This window comes from Lemur catta, chromosome 5, assembly GCF_020740605.2.
Source record: "Lemur catta isolate mLemCat1 chromosome 5, mLemCat1.pri, whole genome shotgun sequence".
In the NCBI taxonomy this organism is placed as follows: Eukaryota; Metazoa; Chordata; class Mammalia; order Primates; family Lemuridae; genus Lemur; species Lemur catta.
In genome coordinates, this window is record NC_059132.1 from 25,288,564 (window position 1) to 25,306,095 (window position 17,532).

Below are 17,532 nucleotides of genomic sequence, written 5' to 3' on the forward strand. Positions count from 1 at the left end.
AAGAGACTGACAGAGAGTCCCTTAATCCCATTCATGGGGGCAGAGCCCTCATAACATAATTACTCCTAAAGGTCCTGCCTCCTTTTTTTCCCCCTCCCTCCCTTTCCCAGGCCCCATACTGCCTCTTCATACTATTGCATTGGGGATAGTTTCAACAAGAATTCCAGAGGGACTCAAACATTCAAACCATAGCACTAGTTCCCAGCTATTATTTTCCTCTGTACCACTTCCTAAGGTTTTCCTAAACCTGATCCACACAGTTTTAAAAAGACCTTTTTTGTAAAGAAGCTCCCCTTGAATTATCCTAATCTGAAAGTGACATGTTTGGTCCCTAACTGATAAGATATCTTAGACGTCTTTTTAGATCCTATGCTTAACAAAGAGCGATAGTAGTTGAAACATCTCTAAAACTCCAGACGGTATCGGCATGATTCTGTTATCGTACAGACCAACTATGCATTATGCCTTGGGGAGAATCTCAAAGTCGTTGTAGACGTGCTCATACACACCCCTAGTGCTGACACTGAGAGGTGGCTCTGAGGAGTGGACTTTCGTGCACCAAATTTCTAGCACCTCCCTTAAAGCCACTGCAAATGAATATATTAAATATATTCTAAAGTAAAAACACGTGCTTACTGTGCAGATGCAGCCTTCACCCCTAACCTGCTCTTCCTGATCAGATCACCCTCCTGAACCCTGTCACTAGGGAACGTGCAGCTCCCTTGGCACGTGCTGACACACACACTCCCCGTCTTGCTGAAGGGGCTATGTTCTGTCTCTTCCCGTGAATGGTGGGCTCATTTGTGAAAAGATTCCAAGGAGAGTAAAGTCTGCAGGAAGAATCCTCTGAAAAGCAGATCTGTTTATCCAACCTGCTTTAGACATTTCTAGTGTGGAATATGTGCTGGTGGGAATCAAGTCCAGAGGTGAGTCCAAGGAGGGACTGAATGGAAGCCACAGATTTTTCTCATCCATGCCTGGTGGCCCACTGGTGCATGAGCTGGTTCCTGCAACGGACAAGAGCATGTGATGGTGTGAAAGGTACAGAGTGCTCAACACACCCAGGCTAGAACAGCCCTGCCTTTATTTCACTGAGATTTCAAGACGGAGAAGAAAAGCTATTTATTGCTGTCCAACAGCGACTGAAGAACTTCGAATTACAATTTCCATATGTCACCCACACAGCAGATGACAGTGAATGACTATGAACAATAATCTGGTACTGTGAACAAGGCAAAAATCATCTCCAAATTGATTTTTCTTCCACCAGCTTTGCCTTTCTCAAATCCACTCACCACACCGCTGCCAGAATATGTTTTTAAATGCAAATTTGACCTTCTCTCCCTGTGCAATGACATCTTTTCTATCTACAGGGTGAAATTCCAACTTCTTAGTCTTTTCAAATATAGCCCTTGCCGAGATTTATAGTCTCAGTTTCAATTTGCCAACTCTTCTACCATCTTTACCCTCGCCGAGAAAACACACATACACTCTCTCTCTCTCATGTTCCAGCAATAGTGAACTGATAATAGCTCCCCAGCACATTCTGTTCCCTCTACCTGGAAAGTATTTCTTTTATTTCCACCCACTTGCTTACCTAAAAAAAAACCATGATTCATCTTCAAAACTGAGTTTGACCTTATATCCTCTGTGACAGTGCTTCTCAAATTTTAATGTGCGTATGATTACCTGTGGATCTTGTTAAAATGCAGATTCGTGTTCAGCAGGTGAGGATGATGCCTGAGCATTTGTACTTCTCACAAGCTGGTGGTGCTATTGCTGCTGTTTCAGGCACACTTTAAGTAGCAAGGCTCTAAATATTTCCCCTGATGTCAGCCCTCCCCTGGTAGGTGCCATCACTTTTTCTGGGCTCTTCTCTTCTTTGGCCATATTTCTGTTGTTGCTCTAATTGCTGTATTAGCATTTTATTTGTTTATATATCTGCCTTCTCGACCAGACTGGGAAGTAAAGACTATGCCTTTTTGATCACTGTTTCCATGGGGTTACCTATACTCTGCCGAGTGCATGACACATAGGGAGCATTTGCTATTTACTTGTTGAGTTGACGTTGTTGAATGATGTGTAGTCTTTACTTCTCTGTGGAAGATGAAACCATATAACCATTTTTACTTAAGGAAAAATTTTGAGAGTTTGCCATTTGTGTAAATATGGAACCCAGGCCACACATGCTATGTTTATTAAAGCCCAGCTTTATTTGCTATGTACAGATTTTAACTTTGTGTGCTCGACAAAGGATAAGAGATATTTGTAATATTTTTAGTTTGAACACTAGCAGTGACTGTACATTAATAAATATTCATCTGATCCAAATATAAATACAAAAGGTACAAAATGCAAAATCTACAATATGCAAGTAGAACCAAAGCCTTGTATAAGGGAATTCTCTGTGAACACAGGGCACCATTTACAAAATGTGAGAGGGAAAAAGCCAGGCAGGAAGCCCATTTTGTGGGATAGGACACCAGGAGGTGAAATATCTATACATGTTTAGTTAAGGCCCCAATGAATCTGAGCTTAAAAAAGATAATACTATGTAGTGGGGAATTTTCTAAACCAGACCACAGAGATCAGTCAATTCCAATGTTTTTCTTCTAGGCTGAATGTTCCAGAAATCATCTCTAATTAAGGGTTCCAAAAGAGAATGTACAAAATGCTAAAAAGTAAACAAGGATAATTTTGGATAAGTTGAGTAGATCATCTTCTGAATGACAGAGTTTTATCTTGAGGCTCCCCATTTTACAATAATTATAGTTAAAAGTTATGCATCTGAATCTCAAGCCAGTCAAAATATTATATGATATAGAAAGAGCTAATTGCAACTCCATCCAATAATTTCTCTAAAAGCTTTATCTGAGCACTGTAAGAAAATTAAATCTCTCTTACATAAGGGAATATCCCTCCCCACAAAATATCCAAGGAGACTACTGCTCAAAGTTGGAATGATAATTAAAGGAAGCATTCATACTTTTTCAGGAGATCTTTTAAAGCTGCTTTGAAGCTCATCTATAAATGGCTTCATGCAAGACTTTAGTGGGTTGGGAGAATTAAAGGGTTAATTAACTGAGTGACTCCAAAGTCATTAACTATGACCAAGGTGAGGATACAGAAGAGGAAAAAGAAGATCCTATTCCAAGTTAAAGGGCCATACACCCAATGCCAATGGCATGTGCAAAAGCAACATTACTTGCCGGTGGTTCCATTTTGACTTCATTGGTTTCTTATGTCCTTGCCCTCCGCTGTATTCATCTCCTCTGCAATCCCTTTCATTCTCAGTAGGAGGCAGTGTCAAATAGGAATAAAGAATCTATGCATTGGAGTCAGATTGGGGCTAGAATCCTGGCTCTAGACTTCCTAGTTTCTGTCACTTTGGGCAGGTGTCTTGGCTTTTTAAAGCCTCAGTTCTATCACCTGTAAAATGGGAATAATAATACTATCTCATGGGGTGTGAACTCAGTGAAAAACCCAGCTCGGTACCTAATGACCATATTTACTTTGCATACATAAATGCTCAGTCGACAGTGGGCATCCTTGTGCATCTTGGAAGCACCTCAGTCAGCATCTAACTGTTTCCACCCAGATGGTTGGAGCAAAAACGGGAGTCTTGAAGTCTCAACCTTTAAATTGCTAAACCCTAGGGGCCTAAACAAGCTTTGATGTCTCTGCAATGCCACACTGACCGACACAATGCTGCCCTCTATTGATGAGGGTGGGATAGTGCGGAGAGGGGGCTGATTCCCAGAGGCTGGAGCAAAGGATGAACAGTCATCTGCCAGAGTCAGTACTCCGAAGCACCATTTCCTCCTGGGCTGCCGGCGGAAGCATTCTGTGCGGAAGAGGAGGCACAGTCCCCTGCATGGCGTGGTACAGAAGATGAGCATTGGAGTGGTAAAACCTAAGGCCTTTTTCGGTACCACTTGGTTTCCCCCCATCAGATGCCCCCTTGTTCCTGTCCAGACATCAGATACCAACACTCCAACCATGGGAGCTGAACGGCTCACCCCGATCCATCCAGTGGCGCTCACCATGCTCCTTTGAAGGAGAGGGGTCCCACTGTACTCTATAAAACCTCATAAAGTGGCTTCTCAGAAAACCCGGCTTCCTGTGCGAGCAGCTGCTCTGCTACCCTCTGTGGCAGGAAGCTGTGGCTGACAGCATCTTTCTGACCTTAGTTAACTCACTGCTTTTTCTAGAAAAAGAGTCATAGTCCCTGTTCCCCTTGTCCCCATATCCTGGGATACTGTGTTGTTGGTTCAAATAAATTTGATATCCAGGGATACTGTGCTGTTGGTTTGAACCATAAAATTCAGATCCATGTTTAAAATAATAATAAAAATAATATCCGGGATCCTACCCCTGTCTCTCCCTATTGCTAAGAAGTGCAAGAAATGTTGCCTGAAAGCTGTCAGATTGAGGTTTGTGCACCGTAGATGACAAGAGGCTGGAGGAAGGGCAGAGACGTCGCCTCTGTCCTGGCTGGGCTCCCAGCTCTGTGGCTGACGCTGCTGCCTGTGGCCTGGCTGCCAGCTGCAGTCAAGGTGCTGCCTCCGTGGCAGCTTGGGGACAGGCGCCACAGGCCACACTGCCACTGGAGAGTCCTGGGCTGGTGGCAGCTTCTAATGCTCTGTGGGAAGGAGGACGTCCTTCCTTCGTTCAGGTTCTGCAGCCTGTGGCCTGGCCCCGAGTCTCTACTAAAGTCCTGATTCTGCGATTTCAGCCAGTTGACCCAACAGTCTGGAGAAGGCTGGCCGGTCTTCCGGTCTCTAGAGAAGGAAACAAAGGACTTTGTGAGTTCCCTGTATGTGTGTGTCATAAGTCAGTCCAAAGCAAACCAGAATTTAATAGCAGTATCCTCTGCTGATTTTTTTAAACATCCTTCCATATAGATTGTATTCCATACAGATTTCCATAAGTTGTTAACAGCAAGTATTCTGGAGTCAGATGGCCTAGTTTAAATCTCAGCTTTACCCCTCATTAGCTGTGTGACATTGAGCAGGTTACTTAATCTCTTTGAACCTCAGTTTTGTTATCTGTAAAAATGGTTGATAATAATAGTATCTACCTCATGAAATTGTTTTGAGAATTAAATAAATCACATATAAAAATGCATCATAAATTAATGCTAAAGAATACCCCCCAAATGGAATGTTGAGTTATAAATCTCACAAAATATGTACTGGATCTGTATGAGGAAAATATAAAATTCTAACGAAAGAAATCAAAGAAGATCTAAATAAATGGGGAGATATTTCACGTTCTTGGATAGAAAGACTCTGTGGTGTTAAGACATCAATTCTTTCCCACTTGATCTATAGATTCAACACAATCCTAACCAAAATCTCTGCAAGTTATTTGGTGGATACTGACAAACTGACTCTAAAGTTTGTAACGGAGAGGTAAAAAGACCAAGAATAGCCAACCTAATATTGAAGGAAAAGAATAGAGCTGGAGGACTGACCCTCCCTGGCTTCGGGACTTATTTTAAGGCTACAGTAATCACGACAGTGTGGTATTAGTGAAAGAATAAATAAACATATCAATGGAATAGACTGGAGCCCAGATATAGACCCATATAAATCTAGTAAACTGATCCTTAAAAAAGGATCAAAGGATAAAGCGTAATCTTTTCAACAAACAGTACTGGAATAATCAGACATCCATTTATAAAACAATGACCTTACACCTTTCAGAAAAATTAACTCAAAGTGGATCATACACCTAAATGTAAAATGCAGAACTATAAAACTTCCATAAGATAACAGAGGAGAAAATCCGGGTGACACTGGGCTGGGCAATGAAGTTTTTAAATACAACACCAAAAGCACAATTCATGAATGAATAAATTGATGTTGAACTTTGTTAAAATTAAAGATGTCTGCTCTGTGAAACACACTGTCAAAAGAATGAGAATACAAGCCACAGACTAGAAGAAAATATTTGCAAAAAAAAAACCACATATCTGATAAAGAACTTGTATTCAAAATATACAAAGAACTCTTAAAACCCAACAAAATAAACAACACAATTGAAAAATGGGCAAAAGATCCAAACAGATATCACCAAGAAGATATACAGATGGCCAACAAGCATATGAAAATACTCTTAACATCATATGTCATTAGGAAAATGCAAAGTAAAACAACAATGAAATATCACTACACATCTATCAGAACCTCTGAAATCCAACGCAACAAATGCCGACGAGGAACTCTCGTTGCTGGTGGGAATGCAAAATGGTATAGCTACTTTGGAAGACATTCTGGCAGTTTCTTACAAAGTTAAACATAGTCTTGCCATATGATCCAGCAATCACACTCCTAGGCATTTGCCCAATCGAGTTGAAAATTTATGTCCAAACAAAAACCTGCACATAAACGTTTATAGTAGCTTTATTCATAATTGTTAAAAACTGAAAGCAACCAAGATTTACTTCAGTAGGCAAAATGGATAAACAAATGTAGTATAGCCATGCAATGGAACATTTAGTGATAAAAAGAAATAAGCTATCAAGCCATGAAAATACATGGAGGAATCTTAAATGCATGTTACTGAGTGAAGGAAGTTAGCCTGAAAAGGCTACATACTGTAGGATTCCAATTATATGACCTTCTGGAAAAGGCAAAAGTAGGGAGACAGTAAAAAGATCAGCAGTTGCCAGCAGTTTGGGGATGGGAGGGAGGGATATATAGGTGGAGCACAGGGGATTTTTATGGCTGTGAAATTATTCTATACCGTAAGGGTAGATACATGGCATTGTGCATTGGTCAAAGCCCATAGAATTTTCCAGCACAAGGAGTGAACCTCAATGTAAACTATGGACTTTAGTTAATACTAATGTATTAACAGAGGTTCCTTAATTATAAGACTTGTACCACACTCATGCAAAATGTTAATAAATGAGAAACTGTGTACAGGGGAGGAGGGTATATGGGAACTCTGTACTTTTTGCTCAATTTTTCTGTAAATCTGAAACTTCTAAAAAATAAAGCCTATTAATTTTTAAAAAATCAATAAAAGTTAAAAGAGAAAAAATAATTGCCAACCGAATGTCAGTCATCATTATAGTGGTTCATCCTTATGAAGCGGACAAGATTTATTTTGTGCCCTTGTGGATGTCTTTATTGTTTGTTTCTTTGTTTCTGATTATAAAAGCTCTATGAACTTACAGACCAAGCATTATTTAATTCTCTTACTGGAAAGAAAAAGGAAATTCAGAGAATTGTCCAAGATTCATGATAAAGAAATGGTAACGCTTAGATAAAATCCAAGTGTTTTATTATTTTTTGCCTTCTACCTTGTTGTCCTTCAATGACCAGAATTTTTATTAACTATTTCGGCAACTTTCCACATTGGCTGAAATTTACAATGTTCTAACTCATCCAAGGCCATCTAAGACTCATACTGATGTGCTCGAGGCACGGCCTATGACCCAAGCACAGGGTAACTGAGCTGTCCAGGTGGGTATGAGGTAAGTGGCTCACCATTCTGAATTGTTGAATGAATAAAATAAACCTTAATTAAATTGTTTTTTAACATTTTCATAGCACAAGTGAACTTCTGTTCCCCAATTTATACAACTAACCTCATGTACTTTTAATGGTTTTAGGATGTCACAGATTTTTCTTCTCAGAAAATCGAGGAGGGAGCTGACATAGGCCTCACCTCACCTCCTCTCTGGAGCTATGCTTACGGTTTGTGACATTATGTAGCAAACTGAGTAATATTTTAGGTTGCTGTTAGCTCTGTTAGGACTGGGGAATCTATCCAGTTAATAGACCCTTAGAGGCCAGGTGTGGTGGCTCACGCCTGTAATCCCAGCATTTTGGGAGGCTGAGGTGGGAGGATCACTTGAGCACCGGAGTTTGAGACCAGCCTGGACAACACAGTGAGACCCTGTCTCTATAAAAACATGAAAATAAAAATATTATCCAGACGTGGTGGCACACGCCTATAGTCCCAGCTATTCAGGAGGCTGAGGCAGGAGGATCATTTGAGTCCAGGAGTTTGAGGTAGCAGTGAGCTATGATTGTACCACTCCACTCCATTCTGAGTGACAGAGCAAGACTGTCTCTAAAAAAAATAATAATAATAAAGACCCTTAAAGTTACATTTTGCTAATCGATTTTAGTCATCCTTGCAGCCTTATCTTTCTAAGACAGTTGTTTTTTCTAGGGAAGGGAGCAGGCCCTGAAATTGTATATTATAACGCAGGGGCAAACCACTTCCTCTACTGACCTCTTTCCAGCAATGATTCATGATCTGGTAGATATGCGAGGAGGCCAGTCGGGGCTTGTATAACCGAAATCCGGTACTGATGTCTTCCACCACCTCTGAGTTGCTTCGGTTTTCATATGGGATTTTGCCTTCGCTGAAGACCTCCCACATCAGCACGCCTGTGGGAAAAGACGAGCACAGCACAGCTAGTGACAAAGGCCCACAATATCAAACAAACAAACCTACCTGGAGAAATTACAGCCTCCTTGGCATTAGCATTCAAGTCCCTACCTGCAGGAGTACATCGTCAAGCCCAACTGAGGCTTATTGTGCCTGTCCTGTTTTTGAAGAACTGTAATTTCCCGGCCTTCTGAGTGGAGAAGGATTTTCAAGCTCAGTCCTTTGTTATATCTAAGTCAAAGTCTACGACTAAAAGTCGCAGGGGACTTAAACTCAAATGTCTACACACATGACGTAAATGAATGGAATGGGTGAGATGTGACCAATAGGGACTGGTGAGGACTGTGGAAAACTGGAGATCAAAAATTCTATCTTAAGGGGACAGCTATGATTTGGTGTCAGCCAAAGTATGACACACGGAAATGAGGGCTCAGGATTGTCACATCTTCTAATGTTCTAAAAGAAGTCAGAAATTGAGAGGTAAGCCCTTTTTGTGCCCTTCCTTTTGTTCTCCCTTTGCTGTGACAACGGGTCTAGCTCCCGTCTGTGGCATATGTGTCATGCTCTGTAAACCTATACCTTGCTCTTGCCCTATAATCCTATCTCTCTCTCCTCAATAAACCTCATTTTCATGCTGCCTTAAAAAAAAAAAAGAAATTGAGAGTTAAAAAATATAAATACTGTGTAGACCAAGCAAAACACATCTTTGGGTTGTCTATTTTTGACTTCTGAGTGAATCTGTTTTCCTCTTCTGCCCTTGGTAGAAATGTCACACCCAGCTTTATCATGTGCTAGTACAGTCATAGGCTGTCAGAGCAGGAAGGGAGATAGCAGATCACGTACCCCAGAGCTTTTCAAAGTATATTCTAGTAACTCTGCCCTAGTATGAACCTTAGGGCAGAGTTTCCCAAGGTATGATCCTACAAACACCTGAATAACAATCATCTCAGACGTCTGTTCAAAGATCAGATTCCTGGGTCCCAGCCCAGACCCAGTGGACCAGAATTTCCAGAGGGTCCTTAGAGGTGTCTCAGGAGTTGGAAATTCAGAACCCCACCATAAATAAGAATGCTCATCACCCCAAGATGCCAGGATTTCTAGTGAGATTTCTCTTGAAAATTGGGACTGCTGCTAAAACAGTTTGAAAGCAAATGCCTTAATACTTAATACAAACCTTCTAATGCACACAGGAGAAAACTGAGTGAGGCCCAAAGAGATTACTTGCTCAAAGCAGCACACAGTTAATTAGGGCACAAAGTTAAGAGGATGACGAAGTCCAATGGACAGAGGCAGCCACGGAGCTCTCAGCCCACTCATGTTTCCGTTGCTCAGGCGGCCACCCCGGTTTTCTCTCACTTTCTTCACTGAATCCTTTCTATTCTGCACCCATCTACCAACCTTATCTCTGGACTCTTCAAATAACACATCCTAGGCAGGGATAAATTTCAGCCCAACCCTCTCATGATAAGATGCAGCAGAAAATTCCCAGGCTGACACCCTGTGGCTGAATAAACCCCGTTCAGGTCAGAAGGCAAATGTGCCAAAGTGGTCATTGCTCCAGATATGTCTTCACAGGGCCCTGGCTGGGCGCAGTGTGATCAGTTTCATCACTCACAGAGAGACGGCTGCACGGCAGCCCTAACTTCCTGGTTATCACACTGCGGAGAGGAGAGTCGTCCAAGAATGCTGTCAGAGCAATGTCTTCCAAGTTCCTTCTGTCACTTAAAACTGGCTAACAAAGTAGCAGCTGGGCCTGGTGAATTGGGGAACTGTTTTAAGGAACTGATCAGGAATGATAATTAACAAACCACTTGGCACCTGGAGATGGATGTTCTAAGGTGCTGAAGATTTTGAAACTCATTATTTTCCTCCTAAGAGATTTAATTAGCCATCTTCCTCCTGGTTTCTACTGCTAGTAAACCCTTAGTAAACCCTTCCTTCATACAGGATGGTCAAATCAACCCTCAAGCCGTTCCTGTCCAAAGTATAACCCTTCTTGTAATCCACATCCAAAAGGTGGTCTGGTATATTTTTGTGCTTAATGACTTAGGGTGGCATGACAAATCCAGCAAGGACATTTAGCTACACCAACATCATTCATTCCTCCATTCATTCACTTGCCCACTTACACTCTTCAGAAATTCTAATTCCTTACCAGGGCCTGCCAACTTCATTGCCTACTGTTCTTGCACTGAGTCAGTAGCCCCTGTTCTTTAGACACCCCAAGCTTTTGCACTTGCTGGTCCCTCCGTCAGGGACACTGTTCCCTGGCTCTTCGAATGGTGACAGCTCCCTCTAATCACTCAAGCCACTGCTCAAGACTCCCCTCCTTAGAGAGGCCTTCCCAGACCATGCCATTCAAAGCAGACCCTCTCTCCATTCCATTCACTCTATCCCATTACTGTCTTATTTTATTTATAGTTTCTTTCTTTACTGCATGACTTTATCGTCTATATGTCAGTTTGTTTATGTGATTGTTATCTGTCTTTCCTCCCCTCTAAAAATTTAGCTCCAAGAGGCTAGAAGTCTTTTCTATACCATGTACCATTGCATTCTCAGCACTGAGGTTAGCCCCTGGGATGTAATCGATGCTGAGCAAATTGTTGTTGAATGAATGAGTAAAATACTTATTGAGGGTTAAGTGAGGAAATATAGTGTTGGACAAAAGCATGATCCCTGCCTTCAAGAAGCTCATATTCAAATCTCCTCACTCTTCTAGACTTTGACCTCACAGCAGCTGCCACCAGAATGCTGTTTCCACTTTTATTTTTACCCACCCTCTCCTATTTCATATATCTCCAAGAATAAATACAATAATGAGAGCCTCTTCGTATATTCCAGGGCCACTCTTACACAGAGCGCCAGTGGGCTGCCCTCACAATACAAGTTCAAGGTGAGCAGAGTTGCCTGCACTGGACAGAGGAAACAGCTGGCCTGCAGTCCCAGACCGTGCGGGGGTCGGGCCAGGATGGCACTCACCAAATGACCACACGTCCGACTTGCTGCTGTAGCGGCTGAAAGAGAAAACTTCTGGGGATGCCCACTTCACTGGGAATTTGGTGCCTGTGGAACTGGTGTATTGATCATCAAGAACAAACCTGGGAAGAGAGTGGAGGGAGAAGGTCAGAATGTTCCGGAGGCCTGAGTCCCATTCCTGAGACTTTGCTGGCCCCACACGCCTGTTTTACCTTGTCATCCCGAAGTCCGACACCTTGATGACTTGGTTTTCTCCCACCAAACAATTTCGGGCAGCCTGGAGAGGAGACAGGTGAACAAAAGGACAAGGAAAACTGTTGATGGGTAATCAGTAATTAAGGAGTCTCCTATAATCACAGGCCTTTGCTTTACTGGGTATGTGGTACAAGGGCATTGAGGAGCTTCACAAACGTGCATTACGCTTCATAACTGCCTGTGGGAATTAACTAGAAAGTTGAATGTATAAGTTCCATTATTGGAATAAGTAAGTTTATCTTCATTCCTGGATCCTAATTAGAAGGGAAAACCATAGTGTTGTCTAAACAATTATGGGCTCTAGTGCCACTTGACCTGATAGGAAACGTTAACTTTAGGGGTGATGGGAAGAAAGCATCTCCCATTTGACTAAAGTAAGAATGTTTTGAGGTTGTTAATCCTCTTAAAACTACCCCTCAATAGGGAGAGTACCTGGTCGATCTCTGATGCATATCACAGAACATTGCATTGGAAGAGTCCTTAGAGATAAAAGATTTCAGTGTGTTTCAGATTTTAACATGCATACAAATCGCAGAGGGGCAGTGTGTTAAAATGAATATTCGTGAATCCCAGCCACCAGAGATTCTGAGAGTAGCTGAAGTGTTACTCCAATGTGATGTTGGTAGATCCTTGGATAACACTTTGAGACAAACTGTGCTTGTCCATTTCCCTCATTTTGGCAGGAGGAAACTGAGGCACAGAGAGGTTAAGAAGGAGTGGCTGTTAGCTCCATTGCAGAAGATTGTAAACTGAAATGCAGAAGGTGAAAGTTAGAGGTAGGGCTGGGATTAGAGCCCAGATCTGAGTTCTCATGAAGCACTTTCCCACTAGGACCCCTCAAAGTGGGTGGAGGAAGGAAGAAGTTGAAAGAGGAAAGGAGATGGCCTGTGATTTGTTATTTATTAACGTGTCCCCAGTTTTGGTAGCACTACCATTCTGTGGGATGTGCCCTGTCAACCTGGACCCACGGGTGTCCGCTGTGCACGCTCGTACCAAGTCTCTGTGGATGACACACGCCTCTTCCAGGTAGGCCATGCCCTCACACACGTCCAGACACATGCCCAGCAGGGTCTCCGCGGCAAAGAGTCCCCGCTGGCTGCGCAGGTAATCCGACAGGCAGCCGTGCTCCATGAACTCAAACACCAGGCAGATGGGGGCTTGCTCCAGGCACACCCCATACAGCTGGACCAGTTTGGGGTGAGAGAGTTTCCTGGAGGAAAAAGGCAAGAATGAATTGGCCCAAACTCAGTCTCCCAAAAGTGCTGAACATTTTATGGCACCAAAATAGCCGGTGGCCGCTGTGTCCAACTCATGGCTTTGAAAACAAAATCCATTCCCTCCTAAAACAAAAATATATCACTGGAGCTGAGACTTGACGGACGGCAGGGAGTCAGCTGGTGAGTGTAGATGAACAGAGGCCAGCGTGGCTGGCATGTTGTGGACCAAAGGAAAAATGGGTAGGAGCTGAGACGGGGAAGTGGGCAGGGCCAGACCACGGCGGGCCTTGCCGCCCATGGTGAGGAGTTTGGTTTTATTCTCTGTGCAATAGGAAGACATTGCTGGGATTAGAACAGGGAGGTGGCACCACATGGCATTAGAATGGTATTGAAAGAACACAGGGTGTCTGCATCCCTTGTTTTGACCACTCACATCATGACTTCAGCCTCCTCTATGAAGTCCTCTTCTGACATAGCCCCTTCCTGAATGGTTTTGATGGCCACCTTGTCCTTGTTGAGCCAGTAGCCAAGATGCACCAGCCCAAACTGCCCACTGCCAATCTCCTGCACAAAAGTGAGCTCCGAGGGATCGATCACCCATTTCCCTGGAAGAGAGAGAGAGGGTTTTCCAGGGTCGGCAAGTAGTGAAATATAGGGCTACCCAGGGACTAGGTAGCCCTACCTAGCATTTTAGGACAGCATTGTCATTTTTCACACAGAGCAAATTTCCTTTGAGCTGATCATTCATTCATTCATCAAGAGCACCCACTACGTACACTACATACACAGCACTCAGCTAGGCCTTAGCAATGGTGGAGGTTAGAGAGTTAGGTGGATTCAAAGAGAAGACAGGATCTAGCACAGTGTTTGGCACATGGGAGGCTCTCAATGAATGTTCTATAAACTAATAAAAGGATCCAAGGCTCAATTTTCTTATTGACAAAATGATTGGGCCAACCAGCTAATCTCTGAGATTCCACTCAGCACGGAGACATTAGGATTCTACAGATATTAGAATATCCTTATTTTCATAGGGAGGCTAGAGAGGCATTATCCTTCCCCAGTGCTTGGTCTGGTACCACAAATAGCCAGATTTCTACCTGTTTGAAGCAGAGACTCGACGGTAGACAGTACTGAGCACCTACTATATGCCGACATGGTGCTGGTTAAGGACGAAGAAACCCATGGCAGTGTTTCTCAAAGTATTGCCCTCTGACCACCTGGGTCAAAATCACTGGACACTTATTTAAAATGTAGACTCTAGGACCCTGACATCAGGGACTGTGTTTTGGTAAGTGTTGGGTAAGGTCCAGGAGCCTATATTTTTAATAAGTATTCCAGGGGACTTTGATGCACACTGAAGTTTGAGGGTCACCAATCTAGGAGATACAAAATGAAAATTAGAGTAGCTGCCTTCTCAAGCAGCACACAGTTTACACCAAGGAAATACAAACTCAGAGTCCACAGGTAATCCCAAGTGGGTGAAGCAGTTGCTTAGAGTAAGAAGGCACAGTAAGGGCTATAGCCCTGGAGATGCATGCCCTGCCTAAAGGCATTAAAAAAAAATCTCAACACTCTGTTGTGCAAACAAACACTTCTGGATGCTGCCAGCTTACAGCCGTTGCAGTAGACCCATACCACACCAACTACATGATGGAGAAGTTCTAGAAGATAGTTGGAAACACGTTGCTAAGGCATTGTGTCTAACGTTTTTCTAATAGCATTTAGTAGAGTGCTTTGTACAAAGTCGGTGCTCAATAAACACTTCATTAGTGCACCTTTTACTAAAACCAGTGGCCATTGCTTTGGCCTAGATAGATGTGCTTATGCGAATATATGCACTTCTCTCACTCACACACATTGTAAATGTTCATCAGTGCTGCCCGCTCCAGATATATAGGATACTTGTTTCAATGGTCATTTGAAGTCTGGGGAACAGGGAGGCACATAGAAAGTCCATGTAGAGTTTAGGGCCATGGGTTTACATTCCCGATCATTTTGCTCACCGTATCTCAGCCCTGCCTTGATGGGGGCTGTCTGCCTCCAGGAACAAACTGGATACCGGAGCCGAGTGACCAGGCCTGGGTTGATCAAAAAGCCAAAGGCAGGGGTTAGGGCTTTGCTGTAGCAACCGTCTAACTTAAATCACCAGAAAAGAAAAAAAATCTGATGCAAAAGCTACTTTTATTCTAGAAAACAAATCTCAAGTCCCAATCACTGATATATCACAGCCTCTTTGAGAAGATTCATAAGCACGGGTGTCTGGCAGGTGATAAAATCCCACGATTTCCATACTAGAGTTTGTTAATGGAACATATATAATCAGATATATGACATCCTTTCCTATTTGTATGTTTAGTTATTATTTATGGTCAGGAAGAAAACAGGCTGCACTTTTGTCACTTTTCCCCAAGTTCCCTTTGAGGGTACCCCCTTTGTTCTCTAGAACTTACCTCCTCCATTATGTTGGTGATAATTGATGAGAAGAGGGATAGAATCAAACACATATTTTTCAGCCACATAGTATCGCTTAGGATTGTCATTTGTTTCTTTGATGTGATAATGCTTGATACAGGGGTTGTTCTCGCTTAAACAAACGAAACATAAATGTGGTGATTATTAAGAAGCAATGCGGAGACACAAAGATGTCTACTAGTATTAGATTCTTATTATCTTGGTTTTGTGACCTCTCACAAGGATGGCAGATAGATTTCAACTTGCATGTCAGTCTTGATAGGTTGGCCCTGAATGCCTCGCTGCTGTGTTAAGAAGGACTCTGAGTTTGCATCTAGACCCAGTTGGCAGCAGTGCTATGATGGATTGGTGATGTTTCCCCCATTGCTACAAAATGGGGGCATGGTATTATATGTGCTATACGTTTAACATCCCTGCTTTGTGAATTATTTTGTCAGCATATGTTGAGGAAGCCTCTCTAACCCCTTCATACTTACCTGACTTTGTGCCATGAAGAATTAACATAGCAGGCCTAATTGTTATCCTTAGAAAGGCCTGCTTGCACCATAACCCTTTGGCTGGTGTTTGGGAACCTGGATTTCGGGAGGGCTCTCACCATTCCCTAAAACGTGCTTTATGCTGAACACCTACTTTCCTTCTGGGAGTCTAGAATTTTAGTATGTGTTAGGCAGAGGGTGTCTGCAGAACCAGCCTTCGATAAAATCCCTGGGCGCTGAGTCTCTCATGAGCTCTCCTGGTAGACAATACTCTACATGTGTTGTCACGACTCCTTGCTGGAGGAATTAAGCACGTCCCGTGTGACTCTACTGGAAAAGGACTTTTGGAAGCTTGTTCTTGCTTTCCTCTGGACTCTGCCCCACGTGCCTTTTCCCGTTGCTGATTTTGTTTCGTATCCCTTTGCTGTAATAAGCTTTAGTCCTGGGAGTTCTCTGAGTGAGCCTAGGGGTGGTCTTGGGAGCCCCAACACAGACTTTCTCTCTCATTCCTTGTCCATCACACCTTGTAGGTTTCAGGTCACTCTCCTCACTGTCTCCCGGCCCCGGCAGATGCACAGCCCCTCTGTGTTCCTCCCCAGACCTGGATGGTGCCTCCCTCTTTGCCCCTGTCTGAACCTGCCTTTGCTCTGGCCCTTGCTCATGTCCTCAAGTCTTTCACAAAATATTCCCTGAGAACACCTTAAAAACTATTTTTCTCTTCCATGAATTCTTACTGCACTGTGGGCATTGCCAAGCTGCTTAGCTCTTACTGATTTTCTAATCAGAAAAGCATTTGAGACCTAGATATGCTCTTAGACATCATTTTACAGAGAAGGAAAGTGAGCTCCAGAGAGGGGCAGACAAGCCGTGGGGGTCTCGCAGTCAGCTTGGCTGGAGCGTGAATGTGGCTTGGCCACTTTAGCCCCATTGCCTTAGGGAAGTGCCATCAACTCTTTGAGCCTCAGTTTCTTCTGTGTAAAATGAGCCGAGCAACACCTGCCTTCAGGGCTTCTTAGGATTGGAAAGGGTCTATAAAGTTCCGGCGTATAGCAAGGACTTGATGAATGGTAGGTAGTTTTATACAGAGCCAGAACTGGATTTCACGTATTTTTACTTCCAGTTGGAAATATCTTCTCTGTTACTCTATGTATTAAATTATACACTCATCCTATACAGGGCCAAGTATTTTATTGCTTCAGAGCTCTGAAATCAGGGATCCTCACTGGGAAGAGGGCCTGGCATCCACCTCCAGCTCTGTTCCTTTCTAACTAAGCCTCTTCAGTTTTGTCCTTGATCTCCCTGGCCTCGGTTTTGTCAGAGGGGACAGGGAGAGCATATCGTTTCCAGCGAGGCTTTACCTCTCACACGGTCTGAGTGTGTTGTGTGTGACCCATCCCTCACCCAGTTCAGAGTTGTCCCTCCCCATTTGCTGAGCTGAGTTAGCACCATACCTTACGATAGCCTTGGTGAAAACAGACACGGTGTATGTCCCTGGAGTCCTGGAATCTCGTACCATGAAGGCTCCTTCTTTGCCCTGGGATGGTCAGAGAGAATGGAAGGGTAGTGATCTCATGCAACCAGGCTCATGCCCCCAGCTCCGCTTTCTTGCCCGCAGAAGGAGGAGATACTGCAATCCAGTTTGGCACAGAGCAGACTTTCAGTGATAATGGAACCGTTTCATGTGTCCTATCAACCAATAGATATTTCCTAAATTCCTACAC

At 43.3% G+C, this 17,532-nt stretch overlaps 1 protein-coding gene across 1 annotated transcript in view; it reads right to left on the reverse strand.

The window, feature by feature from the left end:
* Positions 1–2,194: 2,194 nt before the first annotated feature.
* ITK (IL2 inducible T cell kinase) overlaps positions 2,195–17,532 on the reverse strand; it is a 66,416-nt gene continuing 51,078 nt past the window's right edge. Inside the window, exons 9-17 of the mRNA XM_045551282.1 lie at positions 17,263–17,345; positions 15,314–15,447; positions 14,867–14,941; positions 13,294–13,465; positions 12,637–12,853; positions 11,601–11,665; positions 11,392–11,510; positions 8,254–8,411; positions 2,195–4,781 (exon numbers count right to left, since the gene is read on the reverse strand). Of these exons, the coding sequence (XP_045407238.1) occupies positions 4,710–4,781; positions 8,254–8,411; positions 11,392–11,510; positions 11,601–11,665; positions 12,637–12,853; positions 13,294–13,465; positions 14,867–14,941; positions 15,314–15,447; positions 17,263–17,345 (1,095 nt within the window). The 3' untranslated portion in view covers positions 2,195–4,709. The remainder of the gene's footprint in view (positions 4,782–8,253; positions 8,412–11,391; positions 11,511–11,600; positions 11,666–12,636; positions 12,854–13,293; positions 13,466–14,866; positions 14,942–15,313; positions 15,448–17,262; positions 17,346–17,532) is intronic.